The sequence below is a fragment of the Vulpes vulpes genome, chromosome 6 (assembly GCF_048418805.1).
Source record: "Vulpes vulpes isolate BD-2025 chromosome 6, VulVul3, whole genome shotgun sequence".
Taxonomy (NCBI): domain Eukaryota; kingdom Metazoa; phylum Chordata; class Mammalia; order Carnivora; family Canidae; genus Vulpes; species Vulpes vulpes.
The window spans coordinates 122,096,773-122,111,815 of record NC_132785.1 but is presented as its reverse complement, the minus strand read 5'-3'; the positions used below and the strand labels follow the sequence as shown (position 1 = coordinate 122,111,815).

The 15,043-nt window shown below is 39.5% G+C and overlaps 1 protein-coding gene across 1 annotated transcript in view; it reads left to right on the top strand.

Annotated features, from left to right (window-relative positions):
- DICER1 (dicer 1, ribonuclease III) overlaps nt 1-15,043 on the top strand; it is a 72,593-nt gene that overhangs the window by 43,957 nt on the left and 13,593 nt on the right. The window contains 11 exon segments of the mRNA XM_072762236.1: nt 2,502-2,634; nt 3,375-3,450; nt 4,299-4,438; nt 6,196-6,375; nt 6,613-6,826; nt 7,030-7,183; nt 8,131-8,313; nt 8,600-8,705; nt 9,100-9,275; nt 10,226-11,009; nt 14,460-14,615. Of these exon segments, the coding sequence (XP_072618337.1) occupies nt 2,502-2,634; nt 3,375-3,450; nt 4,299-4,438; nt 6,196-6,375; nt 6,613-6,826; nt 7,030-7,183; nt 8,131-8,313; nt 8,600-8,705; nt 9,100-9,275; nt 10,226-11,009; nt 14,460-14,615 (2,302 nt within the window).

The following is a 15,043-nucleotide window of genomic DNA, read 5'->3' as shown; positions in this document are numbered from 1 at the left end:
TTTTTTTTTTAAATTTTGGTATCTGTTGTTTTGTGCCATGAATGTTGAGAGATGTTAAATTTTCATTAGCTACAATATAAGATTATGATATATTAACTCGTATTTTTTTAAGACTTTATTTATTTATTTGACAGAGAGAGCCAGAGAGCACAAGTGGGAGGAATGGCAGAGGGATAGGGAGGAGGAGCTTCCTGCCAAGCAGGGATCCAACTCGGGACTCAATTCCAGGACCTCAGGGTCATGACCTGAGCTGAAGGCAGATGCTTAACTGACTGAGCTACCCAGGCGGCCCTTAATTTGTGTTTTTAATTATGTTCTAATTTACTTTGTCTGAACTGATAATAACATTTCCAAGGACCAAGAAAAGCAGATACATACCTAGACTATGTATTTGAATAAATTTTGTGTAGAGGCAAAATAAAGAGCAACTCACATAAGATTTTCTTTTTAACGTTTTATTTTGAAACCATTTCAAACTTTAAAGTGTTGCAGGAATACTGCAGAGAACTCCTATTTACCCTTCACCTGGAGAGACCTATTCAGGTGTCACGAGAATGTGTTTTTATAGAGAAAGGATCCAAGCCAGGATCAAGGATTGTATGCATTTTTCTCATCTCTCTAGTCTCCTTCAACCTGGAACCATTCTTGTCTTTCCCTGACCTGGATGACCTTGCCACTGTTGAAAATTACAGACCAGTCATTTTGTAGTCTCTCTCTCAGTTTGGCTTTATCTGATACTTTCTGATAATTAACCTAAGGTTATGCACTGGGGCCTGCACATCACAGAAGTGGTGCTGTGTTCTCATTTTGTCCTACTGGGTGTACTTGATGTCAATTTGTGCTGTTAACTGGTGGTGGTGGCTCTGATCTGAAAGGTCTGCCAGCTTTTCCGCTATAGAGTTGCCTTTTCTCCCTTTATGAGTGCATATTTCCTGGGGAGATATTTTGGGACAATATGAAATTTATTCCTCTTCCCAGTTTCACCCATTAGTGAAAAGTATCCATTGGTATTTCTTGCCTGAATTGATTTTTGCTGTGGTGTCTGCAAAATGGTGATCTTCTAATTCCATTATTCTTCCTATTTGTTGGCATTCTACTGGAAGGTAGAGCTTTCTCTTTTCTCCATTTATTTATTCTCTTTATTGTTTTTTTTTTATCTACTATGAACCGATGGAGTTCTGTTTTATTCAGTGGGTTATATAGTCTGGTTACTGTTGTTTATTATTTATTTTCATGTTAAAATTATCTCAAATTTGGCCAGTAGAAACCCCTTCAAGCTAGTTCTTTTTACATCACCATTATTCTTTGATCACTTCCTTATTTTATGGCATACTAAGATTTTTAGACTCAACTTATGTTTTCTCTCCCCCAGCCTAGATATTGGCTATTTCTCCAAAAGAAAATTCTTTTAGGGGCAGATGAATGGTGTTCAGAAACCAAAATGTGGGTGCTGAGTGCTAGGTATACTCATTGCCTTTGGAGTACTGCTGCTTCTAGGCTCCTTGGTAGACAGAGCTAGAAACTACATTTATGTGTATATGTGTGCATATTCACATACACATCTATGGTTAGATTTATTTCTGTATCTGACTGCCTATGTGTTACCTCCGCTTTCACTGTCACACTACTGGGTTCATTCTAGCTCTCCTTTCTTCCATCTTTATTTCTGGCTTCTTCAATAGTGAGAGGTAGGACTCACATTGTCCTCCAAAATTGTTACTCTTACATCTAGCCCTCTATCTGCAGGGCTGCCACCATTTGGGTGTCCTGACTGCACAGGTCTTGAACTTACAGGGCGGCTGGCTGTCATTCCAGTGCCCTCCCTGTGAGTCCTGCCCGATTACTTGCCCACCGATTGCTTTCCTGTCCCAGCACCACCCACCTTTGCTCAGTTTCGGCACCTTTGAAGCTAGCTTCCTGCCCTGGAACATTCTCCTTGTGCTGCTGGGGGGTGTGTGGTGGGGGAGTGGGAGTGATCATCTTGTTTTGATGCCTTTCCGTTGTGTCAGTACTGAGCTGTGCTTCCAGCCTCTTCTGATGCCTTTCTTGCACAGGCCCTGATATAATCTGCGGGTGCATATACGATTTAAGGAACAAACATTGGTGATGTGTTCTCTTAATGGATTCTAAACAGTATTTTCTGCACTGTAGAGTAGCACTGGACATACGCATCTATTTAAACTCGTTTTAATTTTAATTAAAATTAAATAAATTTAAATTTTAGTTTTCTAGCTGCCTCGCCACATTTCAAGCACTCAGTGGCTGCCCCATTGGACTAGTGTAGACACAGAACATAATTGCAAAAGATTCTGTTGGACAACACTGTTCCATCTTACTGAAAGTTCAAAGCAATGAAGCTCAAACTTCACATATAAATACCAATCTAGTAGAGGGGAAGAGGGACATGAAAAATTAAACTTGAGGCTGTGAATATCAATACAGATTTTTTTCCTCCATTTCTCAGGTGTAGATTTAGCATCAGAATTTCTTTTTCTTCACAGATACTGTGCTAGATTACCAAGTGATCCGTTTACTCATCTAGCTCCTAAATGTAGAACCCGAGAGTTGCCTGATGGTACATTTTATTCAACTCTTTATCTGCCAATTAACTCACCTCTCCGAGCCTCCATTGTTGTAAGTTTAGAAAAAGAAATGATTGTGCCTTTAAAGTATGTCATTAATGGATTGTTTTTCAGCTTCTCTATGCCAGCACAAGTAACAGGGAAATTTAGCTTTAAATCTGTTCCTTAAGAGTAGGTTTATAAATCTCTTTTGTGGTCAGCCACATGTTCAGACTTCCAGTAGACTATATGAGTAGATGACCTGTAGTTCTCTCTAGGATCTTAGTAATATCAACATTCAGCTGTGGCTTAGACACTTAGAGGGACAGAATTTATTAAATATATTTGGGCTTCTCTAGCTGTTTTGTTGTTCACTTGAAAATCTCCCTTTGTGTAACTGCCGTCCTTGGTCCCAGTACTGATTTCCAGATATTATGAGATAACTTCTGTTGCACATGAAAATTTGTCAGTACTATTAACCTGTATGTTACAGCCACATTTTGATAATCTTTTTTTTTTCTTATTTGTAGATTAGTGAAAATAAGCTACATTAAAATCTTAACTGAAATTTATAATCATTAAAATTGCCTAATCTTCATTATGATTTATCTAGGCTTAACTGGGCAGGACTTTTAAAAATGGCATTTCAACTGTGGAGATTATGGTTTTAACAGACTTGCTGGCATTTTTCAAAATAAAGCACTTTGTTCTCATAAAGTTCAGCTTTAAAGATACTGGTTTCATAGAAGTTTTATGTGTTAATGATAGATAGCTATGTGCCCGTACAGTGGAAATGTTTTTTGTGACTTTCAGGGTCCACCAATGAGCTGTGTACGATTGGCCGAAAGAGTCGTAGCTCTCATTTGCTGTGAAAAACTGCACAAAATTGGTAAGAGTGTTTGAAAAAGCACATGCAAATAAAAATAAAGTTGAAAACATTGTAAAACAAAAGCATATCAAGGACTTTACAAGTCTCTGAGGATTTTGTGGCATTCTGAACTCCTTGCTCTCTCTGCTTTGGTGAAGACGGATGTAACTATGATATAACTTGAAGGTCCTGTAACATGTTCCAGCTCTTTGAGCTCTGCTGTGAACAACTGTAGCACATAGCATATTTGCTTCCCATACTGACTTCTTGTCGGTACGGAAAGGCCTTCTTGTAACTGTTGAATCATGAACATTTGTTTTAGCGGGTCAGTCTCTCAGATTTATCCATTTTTTTTTAAACGGGAAGTTTTGCTTTCCATAGATTTTGTAAAACAATGGTTATGGGCTGTTTTTCTGTCTCAGTATTATTTTGAGAAGGCTTTTTTGTTTGTTTGTTTGTTTGATTGGAGTATAGTTGGCATGCAATGTTAACGTTGGTGGCAGGTGTACAACCTAGTGATTCCACGAGTTCAGACATTCGGCTCTGCTCACTAGCAGTGCAGCTGCCATCTGTTACCATATGGTGTTATCACAGTCCCTTGCACCACATTCCTCATGTTGTGCCTTGTTTAGATGATATGCTTGCATCTTAGAATGGAATCTGTAACCCTGCTTGCACTGAGTATATGAATGCCAAAATAGACTGCCTGACGCATCATATCCGGTCACTTTGTGTTATTAAAAGTGCAGATGCTTTAGTTTCCATTACCCTTCTTGCTGCTTTCTAACAGAACACTTTGCTCTGGATTCATTAGTCATTAGAGAGGCAAAATCTGGGCTGTTTATATTAATTCTCTTTAAATTTTTTAGGTGAACTGGATGACCATTTGATGCCAGTTGGGAAAGAGACCGTTAAATATGAAGAAGAGCTTGATTTACATGATGAAGAAGAGACCAGTGTTCCAGGAAGACCAGGTTCCACAAAACGAAGACAGTGCTACCCAAAAGCAGTTAGTATTGGTTAGAACCACATACAAATATAGCCTTTTCTGACTTTTTATTTCCTGCTACATCAACTCGACATTCCTCTGCTTGGCTTCCCAGACCTTGTCACTTGGCCGCTTGGGATCTCAGCTCATGTCCTCCCATGACAGCTTCTCTTTCAGATCAGACAGCCCTTCCTCCTTCCCACGTGCACTGTGAGCTCTTTCCTACTTAGGACAGGCTTTATTTTCCTTCTCAAAAGGAGTTTGGACTCATTTGTCAGATTCTACCCAGAATGAGTGTTTCCTTTAAAGAGACATTTTTTTGTTTCATTCACAATAGCCATAAGATTTTGGTTTTACTTGTGTTTGGGGCTAAGACAAAGGAGGATTTGCATGATAAAAGAGACAGGCAAAAGAGTGCTGCCTCCACACAAAGAGTGCTGCCTCCACAGGCAGGCTCAGTGGCCTGTGTAAGGATTGTGACAGCCAGGGTCTGTCAGGAACAAGGTGGTAGCCTGCCAGCAGTCAGAACCAGTTCCTTCAGCGTGCTGGGTCTGGCTGGATGTGCCGCATCCTGGCAGGATGCATGCGCTATGACATCCCTCTGAGTCTGACTGCTCATTAGAGCCACACTGGGTTGAGGTACTTGAATATTTGCCTTAAAATATTTGCTAATGTTTGTCCCCTGTAAGGATCACAAAAGCAAAACTTTCCTGTGTATTTTTTTCTTAGCCTAAAAGTATGGTTCTTTTGTCTCATTTTTGCAGTTATGTTGAGTTTATACTTTTAAAAAAGTTTTCACTCAGTTTCCCTTGAGCATTTTCAAGATTTAGAAGCACATTGTTTAAAAATTAGGAATATGACCCATTTCCCAGCCTTCCTACTCTAACATTTACCCCAAAGGCCACTGGACTCATTTCATATGACAGACATCATTGTTCACAAGAAGTGTTTTAACTAACAGATACCTTCTGGATTATCTGATATTCTATTAACTGTAACCATTTCCTAGCCGGTGTTTCTGTGCCTTTTAACTACAGATGCGATCATTAATGTCCCTGCACCTCAGAAACGGCATGATTCTACTGAGTGGGCTTGTATGAATATTGAAAGTTAAGAAACAATCTCAGATTCGTTAAATTCCAGTTGACTCATATAATCAGATAGCCATTAAAAATGATACAGAGAAAGGTATTCTCATTGTAGTAAGTGGAGAGAAAGATCAGGTGAGGACAGTCTTTGTTATGCCATTCCATTCGTAGTGAAAAAACACATGTGCATAATATGTTTATATACTTTTATACACAGGAAGAAGTCCAATACAGTGTATTGGAAGGAAGTTAGTAAAGGTTATATGTGAATAGTAAAATTATGTGGGATTTGAAAATTTTGCATTTGTTTTCTGATATTCTGTGGTGTTGAAAGACTAAAAGTCCCAAGGGAGAAAAGAGTTTTCTAATCATAAGAAGTAACCCAAATGAATAGTGTTTCTAAGAGAAGACCCTATACAGCTCAATTGTTGTATATAGTTTTGGTATTAGTTGTATAGTCAGCAGTGCGCTATAAGGTGGGTGACCTTAGACCACCTTGCAGCCCAGACCTGAGAAGTGCTTGCTGTCCACCAGGGTTAAGTAATTATGTCTCCTGCCCTGGGTATTTTCTTACCTTTTTCTCATCAGCTTTTAGTAAAGCTAGGAAGAAATTTGTTTTCTTGCCAGTATCTGGAAAAGAGGCTGTTAACCCTGGATCTTGATGCTTAGGTTTTCTTTTTCCAATTCTAGATTCCAGAATGTTTAAGGGATAGCTATCCCAAACCTGATCAGCCCTGTTACCTGTATGTGATAGGAATGGTTCTGACAACGCCCTTACCTGATGAACTCAACTTCAGAAGGCGCAAGCTCTATCCCCCTGAGGATACCACACGATGCTTTGGAATACTAACAGCCAAACCTATACCTCAGGTAGTTGGTTCCTTATGACTAAGATACAGATACCTGTTTTTTTTTAAGAAAAGAGAATGACCATTTAATAGTAACTATCTTGTTACCTCAGAATGTCTAATATATTTAAAAATCAAGGTGTCCCTTCTATTTCCTGGATTGAAAGCATCATTCCTCCTCTGAAGTTAAATATTTATAATGGCATAAAATACCTGTTAACTTTGGGGATGCTCTTTTTCTCCCCCCCTTTTTGCTAAGATCCCGCACTTTCCTGTGTACACGCGCTCTGGAGAGGTTACCATATCCATTGAGTTGAAGAAGTCTGGTTTCACATTGTCTCTACAAATGCTTGAGTTGATTACAAGACTTCACCAGTATATATTCTCACATATTCTTCGGCTTGAAAAACCTGCACTAGAATTTAAACCCACAGACGCTGATTCAGCATACTGTGTTCTACCTCTTAATGTTGGTAAGAAGAGCCCAGGCTCTAAAGTGTTCGGTGATGCTATCTGAAAAGAGGGAAGTTTGCTTACCAATAGTTTATTGTGGATACTAGAGAACTCTCTTACTAGAAAAAGCTCTACATTAGACACATACATGACTATATGGCTTAAGTAAGAATCTTCACTGTAGTACGTTTTAACAAGCTAAAGAGTCTTTTCCTTCCCTAAGTGAATGACTCCAGCACTTTGGACATTGACTTTAAATTCATGGAAGATATTGAGAAATCTGAAGCTCGCATAGGCATTCCCAGTACCAAGTATTCAAAAGAAACACCTTTTGTTTTTAAATTAGAAGATTACCAGGATGCAGTTATCATTCCAAGGTGGGTATTGAAGGGGAAAGTAAAGGGGTAGTGGTATTTTGTTTTCAGAGATTCACTTGTTCACGTGGAAATGTCACTGGGCTCTAGCATTGAGGTCACTTAATGGGAAGTTTAGGTGTCTCTTCCTGGTGGGCTTGTTCTCCCTGGTTGACTTTGTCTTGTAAGAAACAATACCTGGCACACTGTTGGTGTGAGGGTTTTTTTTTTTTTTTTTACCTTGTGCAGCTCAGATAATCTAAGTGATGTTGAAAGACTTTCTTAAAATCTTCTTCTTACTCCCCAAAGTCTTAAAGGATTTGATTGCAAATAATAGCTTCCCAAACTTTTTATAAGGAATAATGAATGGCATTATGTACAATGAAGTAGTAAATCAGAATGCTTTTTTCTTATTTTGAAAAAACTTAGGGGATAGAGTTTTTGAGCAATAAATTTAAATATAGGAACTTCTCATAAAATTAGAGTACTGTCTGTAATTCAGTCTTTCTTGATTTTTTTTTTGTTAAAGCCATATTTTAAATGTTAGCTATCATCAACTATTAATACCTAAGTGGTCCCTCAGTGCATTTATGAGGTCAGTACCTTTCACAGTTAGCATATTAGTTACGCAGGGTGCATGCTTGCTCAGTTGGTGGGACATTGAAAGTTTTTTTACCCTGTTTGTACTGGTGAAATTAAGGGATATTTAAAGGTACTATTTAGCATTAGTATGTCAGTGAAGCACAGATATTTAGAATGTGGATAATAGTAGAGTGAAGAGTTCGTTTTCCCATAACCTAAATATACTTTTCATTGTGAATCCACTTGAAATATATTATTTGGAATCGAAGTTTTCAGTGATGCTGTTTATATTTAATCTTTGAACTTACTTTAAAATCATAATTTGCATTTTCATATTAAAAATATTTGTTGAGAGTAGTTGTCTTAAGTGTATTATTTTTCTTTTTTAGATACCGTAATTTTGATCAGCCTCATCGATTCTATGTAGCTGATGTGTACACTGATCTTACCCCACTGAGTAAATTTCCTTCCCCTGAGTATGAAACTTTTGCAGAATATTATAAAACAAAATACAACCTTGACCTGACCAATCTCAACCAGCCACTGCTGGATGTGGACCACACATCTTCAAGGTAAGGGGTTTCAGAAATGACATCTGAATTTTGCTCGAGGCATTATCTGTAGAGGTCCATAGACAGATGTACAGGTTCACTGTCCCCACTGCTACCTGTAGACTCTCTGATATCAGGAGATCCTTTATACATAGAACTGCCCAGAATGGGGTCCAGGAGTCCAGAAGTCTGCAGTTTACATGAGCTCTTCAGGTGACTCGTAGGCACACTGAAGGTGTAGATCCACTGAGAAGAATGTACTTATTTTTATTTTTTGTTTGATTAAATTATTTTGACATTTTTATAGACTTAATCTTTTGACACCTCGTCATTTGAATCAGAAGGGGAAAGCGCTTCCTCTTAGCAGTGCTGAAAAGAGAAAAGCCAAGTGGGAAAGTCTGCAGAATAAACAGGTAATATGTTCATTGTTATTAGATAATTTAATATTTTGTGAGGTAAGTTTGGCTTTTATATTATCAAGTTAACTGAGTGACATCTGAGTTTCTTAAAAGTTCCCCAACTCTTAGGATTTGATATGTTAGAGGTAGTATTGTGTGTTAACATGTTTTCAAATGTCTTTTTGGAAGTATGAAAGGTTTGCCTTTATACTTGGTCTGTTGATACAATTCATCCCTATAAATCCTAGGATAAATCCCACTTGGCCTTAAAGGATTATTTTTATAAGTAAGATTTTTACTAGTATTTATGATTTTTGTCTTTATCCATTAGTGAAATTAGTCTTAAATTTAATTTTTTATTCTTTTGTGTGTTTGTTTTATATTTATCCACATTTTTCCTTATTCAAAGATACTGGTTCCAGAGCTCTGTGCTATACACCCAATTCCAGCGTCACTGTGGAGAAAAGCAGTCTGTCTCCCTAGTATACTCTATCGCCTTCACTGCCTTTTGACCGCAGAGGAGCTAAGAGCCCAGACGGCGAGCGATGCTGGTGTGGGAGTCCGATCACTTCCCGTGGATTTTAGGTATGACTGTGCTCTCAGCCAGAAACAATATGGGTCATGAAATCCTATTTGCAAAACAACTGGATTAATTTCAAGTTTTAATTTTATATAAAATAATTCTTACAAGGTTAAAAAGAAAGCATGGATGTCTAAATACATGGGGACAAGAGTTTGACTCCTGTGTCCTTGTGAAGTCACAGAGGGCTAGGGGTTCCTTCTCTAGTGATGGCAGTCAGAGTGAAAATGGAAACAGTTCTTTGTAACCATGCTCACCTTTTAAGCCTGCTTTCCTCTTTTATAAATATGTATATATATAAAATGGCAATTGCCTCAGTATGTTCTTTGTCTTTTTCATTTTCTTCCCACTAGGAAAGTGGCCACATCCTCAGGAAATTATTGGCTTTTTGATTAATTTTGGTTATCTAGTTGTCAAGACATGATGGTTCTAGGATTAAGGAACGTGAAAATAAAACAATAATAGTCACAACTGCGTTTATTGCATACTTATTATAATGTCCAGCACTAGTTTTAAATGCTGGAGCCTTTATTAGGTCACTTAATCATTAGAACAACCCTGTGAGTCTCCTAAGCTATTAGCTCCTCTTCCAAGTGTGGGAAGCCAGGGAGCAGGGGGAGGTTCCTTAAAGGACCATCTGGTCAGCTGGAGGGCCTGGGATTCCAGCCCACACAGTGGGTCCAGGCCCCATGGCCAACCCCAAGCCTAACCTCCACAGCATGCTTGCCGTAGCAGTGGATGAAAGCAGCAGAGTGAATGAACAGTCCCACTCCCTGATTCACATTGTGCAGAAGTCCAGTAATGTTGATTTCTGCCTTATAAACTTGTTTCTGTTCTAAAGTAGGAACAGATTTATAGGGATCTTTATTTTATGTCTTTATTTTATTCCCATTGTTCTTGTTCTGAGCCTAGCTCTTCTGAAGGATCTGATGAAGTCATAAAAATGTCTTTTCAGATACCCTAACCTAGACTTTGGGTGGAAAAAATCTATTGACAGCAAATCTTTCATCTCAGTTGCTAACTCCTCTTCAGCTGAAAATGAAAATTACTGTAAGCACAGCACAATTGTCGTCCCTGAAAATGCTGCACGTCAAGGTGCTAATAGAACCTCCTCTCTAGAAAATCATGACCAAATGTCTGTGAACTGCAGAACGTTATTCAGTGAGTCACCTGGTAAGCTCCAGATTGAAGTTGCAACAGATCTTACAGCAATTAATGGTCTTTCTTATAATAAAAATCTTGCCAATGGCAGTTATGATTTAGCTAACAGAGACTTTTGCCAAGGAAATCAGCTGAATTACTACAAGCAGGAAATACCTGTACAACCAACTACCTCATATCCCATTCAGAATTTATACAATTACGAGAACCAGCCCAAGCCCAGCGATGAATGTACTCTACTGAGTAATAAATACCTTGATGGAAATGCTAACAAATCTACCTCAGATGGAAGTCCCACGACGGCCGCAATGCCTGGTACTACCGAAGCTGTTCGAGCGCTCAAGGACAAGATGGGTTCTGAGCAGAGCCCTTGTCCTGGGTACTCCTCGAGGACTCTTGGCCCAAATCCTGGACTTATTCTGCAGGCTTTGACCCTTTCAAATGCTAGTGATGGATTTAACCTGGAGCGGCTTGAAATGCTCGGTGACTCCTTTTTAAAGCATGCCATCACCACATATCTATTTTGCACTTATCCTGATGCTCATGAGGGCCGCCTTTCATATATGAGAAGCAAAAAGGTAAGATACTGTTTTTTTCTGAATGGTTCAAGCCAAACTATTCATTGTGCCTAAAAGTGGCTTAAGTTGTTCGATGGTTTTAGAGGATGAGAGATTGCTTAGAGCCTGTGGCACACCCACCCAGGAGTTGACTGAGATCTCTTTTTCACTGATGAGGCACTTGGGTTTTGGGCGAGTGTTAGCTGATCCGTATCTGCCTTATTTATTGGTAGGAATTCAGTTCTCCTAGGACCATTGTGAGAGTGTACATGCTTACTAGATCCTGAGGGGGATATAAAGAAATATGTGGCATAGTTACTCATGCTTTAATTTCATCCAGTTTAGCATTTATTTAGGAGAATGCTATCCTGGCACACAAGGCAAACAGACATCAATAAAACACAAGTCTTGTATTGAGGAGCTCATCTTTGAGGTTTTGGAGAGTGAGGAAGGGAAAGAGTAGCAGTGCTCTAGCTCAGTGACTCTTCAGTATAAAGGAAGTGATGCCAGAGCTCAAAGCAAGCAGTGCTTGAGAGGCCAAAGGAAGGGTGTGTTCTGAAACCAGTGCGAATTAAGATTTAAGGAAGAAAAGCAACGAAGTCACACTATTTAAGTGATGATAGAAGAGGTATCACAAGGCAACCTGTACCTGCTTGACAAATAACTTAGAAAGCTGCTATTTGCCCTAAACACTTAGAAGGAAGGAGTATCACATGTAATCAGAGGGCATTGATGGAAGAGGTGGATTTATAGTGTGTAAACACAATGAACAAATGGCAGAGCGTGTTAGCACTCTGACTAGACTGTGGCAGCAGTCAGAAGTGTGGAAATACCTGAGAAAAGATTAAAAAGGCAGGTGGGTGAAGCTCTTGTGGAAAATCTTTAGTCTTGCTAGGCAAAGGAGTTTGCACTTATTTTGAATGTTGAAGACACTTTAGCTCAAGAGCCTCTATTTTTTTTTTTTTTTTTTTTTTGAGAGAGAGAGAGAGATTGGGAGGAGGGACAGAGGGAGAGAATCCTAGCAGGCTCCATGCCCAGTGCGGAGCCTGATGCAAGGCTCAATCTCACGACCCTGAGATCATTACCTGAGCCAAAATCAAGAATCGGCCACTCAACCGACTATGCCACCCAGGTGCCCCATGAGTGGCTCATGAAGTGGTGGTTGTAAACGATGGCTCTGACAGCAGAGTGCAGCCTGAGTGGAAAAGCGAAACCAAACCAAGCTGAGCGATCAGTTGGGGCTTTGAATCTATGCAAGCGGAAAATGGGTTAGTTGTGGAGTTCTGGCAGTGAGGAGAGGGCTGAGGTGAGTAGTATTTCAGAGGGAATGCGAGTTGTAGCTCACAGCAAGTGCCTCCTTTAGCCAGACACTACTCTTGCCACCTTCTGTAAATTGCCTGATGTAGTTTTGTACACTTTTATTCTGTAATTTTATTTATAGTTGTGTATACTTCTATTATCCATAGTTGATAGATGAGGGTACTGAGGCAAGAGACGCTCGCTTGACGCGGGTCACATGAGACTATGTGGCCGAGCCCAGACAGTCTGGGCTTAGGGACCTAGCTCTTCACCACCACACTCCTCAATCTCCGATGTCACGCTATAGCAGCAGACACTACCTCGAGTATTTTATAGACCTCGCATGTACAGTCTTCTGAGAGAGCCCCTGGGGGATAGATAATGTGTCTCCATTTTGCAGATGGAGAAACTCTACCCAGAGACTTTAATTAGTTCCTGTAAGGTTACCTAACTAATCAGAGAGTTGGGGGTGATGGAGGTGAGAGCCCATACCCTTCACCCTCCTTGCTGCCTGTCAGTGTAATGAAGGGCAGAGAGGCCTCTGATGCCAGGGTGACTGTGTAAGCTGGGAAATTAGGGCAATGGTGGTGCTCGTGGTGACATAGGTGTAGCGTTTTCAGACTTAGTAGAAAATGAAGTGGAGTATTCACTGAAGTATTGAGATAATTTAGATAAGGTTTAGGGGAATAGTCTCTTTAAGAGTGATAATCAAACTGTCAGAACAAACGAGATTTCCATAAGGTGTAGGAAGAAAATGTCAGAGCCTGAGGATGAGTAGGAAGGAATAGTACATATTTTCTGTTAGGTAAGAAAGAAGTTCATGTACATTTCAAAAATTTCATCTGTTCGTCTCCTGGGAAAGCTTTGACTCCTTATTTCCTGTAGAGATCATTGTTACTCCCTCAGCCCGGTGTCAAAGGAAGGCCTTGTCTGTGCTCACACTCCAGACATGTCCTGTGTCCCGACCAGATCTAAGCCCCTGGCTAGTCTCCATATGGACTCTGCACGTGCACACCCACTCTGTTCCTCTCCCAGTGCTCTTCCCGTTTCTGCCCAACCCATATTGCACCTCAGGAGCCCTTAGCTTTTGCTTCCTGTTCCTTCCTGCCCACGATTCCATCTAACTTTGAACATGATTGCCATCTTCATCCTCTCGTTGCCTTCTGTGACACTGTGATCCCTTGTAGGCACAGGGATGCTGGCGTTTACCAGAGCTGTTCCGACAGCATGCTGCATGTGGTGCCACGGGTAGATGACTGTCCCTCCCGGTTGGGTCGTCTGCAGGGACTGCCCCTCAGTCTTGTGGACTCTGTTCTTTCAGGGGCACCCGACCGGGTGTTTCTCCCGTGGCAGGTGCCTGTTCAGTGGTGTTGAGCTCCCCTGGAAAAGGGGCTTATGAAGTATTTGCATAAAAAGGAACCCCATTTATAGAAAATGAAAAGGAGATTGACAGTTCTAGATCCTCATTTCCAGGTTTTCACGAGACATCTCTGGATAAAAATGTTACAGTTTGAATAAGTTAGGGAGGACATGGAGTCCATAGGAAAAACACACCAGAGGGTAAACAATGAAGCTATTTTATTGTTGTGAATAATATTACCTTTTGCTCTGTTTTAAAATGGTTGAATAAAAATATCTTGAAATGCCATCCAAAACAAAGGAATGATATTTGAGAAAATAATTGTAATTAAAGTTATGTTTGTGGCTTAGATTCTAGGAGTATGAAATTATTTTAGCTCTGTTCAGTGCCAACTTCCACTTTATAGCCAGAGTTGTGGCATTCCCTCCCGTTTATGTCTTTGAAAATATTGTGACATCTTAGACTTTTTATGTGGATTTTTTTCTATTCTGATAGTCCCAGTTGGCAGTTTGCATTTAATATCATCAGGTTGTATTCCCAAATGTTTGAAATTGTATGAACTATTTGTTCTGACTTTGTAAGGAATTTGCATATCAGTTTTTTCTAATCTGCATTTAAAATCAGAAATTCTCATCTAACTACACTGAAGGATGTAGAATATATGGGAATATAATATTTGCTGTCATGAATAAATTGATGACCAAATATAATAATATGAAGAGCATTGAGCTAAAAATATGTTTATTTGCCTGGTATGAATTCCAGCAGTGGTCATATGCAGATAAGCATCTTACAAATTTTTTCTGCTAAAGGTCAGCAACTGTAATCTGTATCGGCTTGGAAAAAAGAAGGGACTGCCCAGCCGCATGGTGGTATCAATATTTGATCCCCCTGTGAATTGGCTTCCTCCTGGTTATGTAGTAAACCAAGACAAAAGTAACACAGATAAATGGGAAAAAGATGAAATGGTAAGTTTTTGGTAACTGGAAGCGTTTATTTCTTGGTGAACTGGAGAATTTTGTGCTATTAACTTCTGTGTTTCCTTTCCATGGTGTATTTATAGTAGAGTAGGTATTTGATATAGTGAATTAATTCACTATAATAGACCGTCTCTTCATTGAATTTTAGAAACTGTTATTTTGATGGGGAGAGGATTCTCTTTTTTTTTTTTCAGAAGCATAAATATATATGATGCTGTGACTCAAAACAAGAAAAAAAGCAAAACTCCCTTAACATTTCATTTCACTGTTATGTGTAAGAATCTGTCATCTATCCTTAGCTCTGTTCAGTAAGATGACTCTTCAGTAATGACTTGTGATCTTCAGTCTGTGAAATAATTTCAGTAAAGCCTTGCTCTGCAGGTCAGGGTTTTCTCAGTTAGGACTAGGTCTTCTCT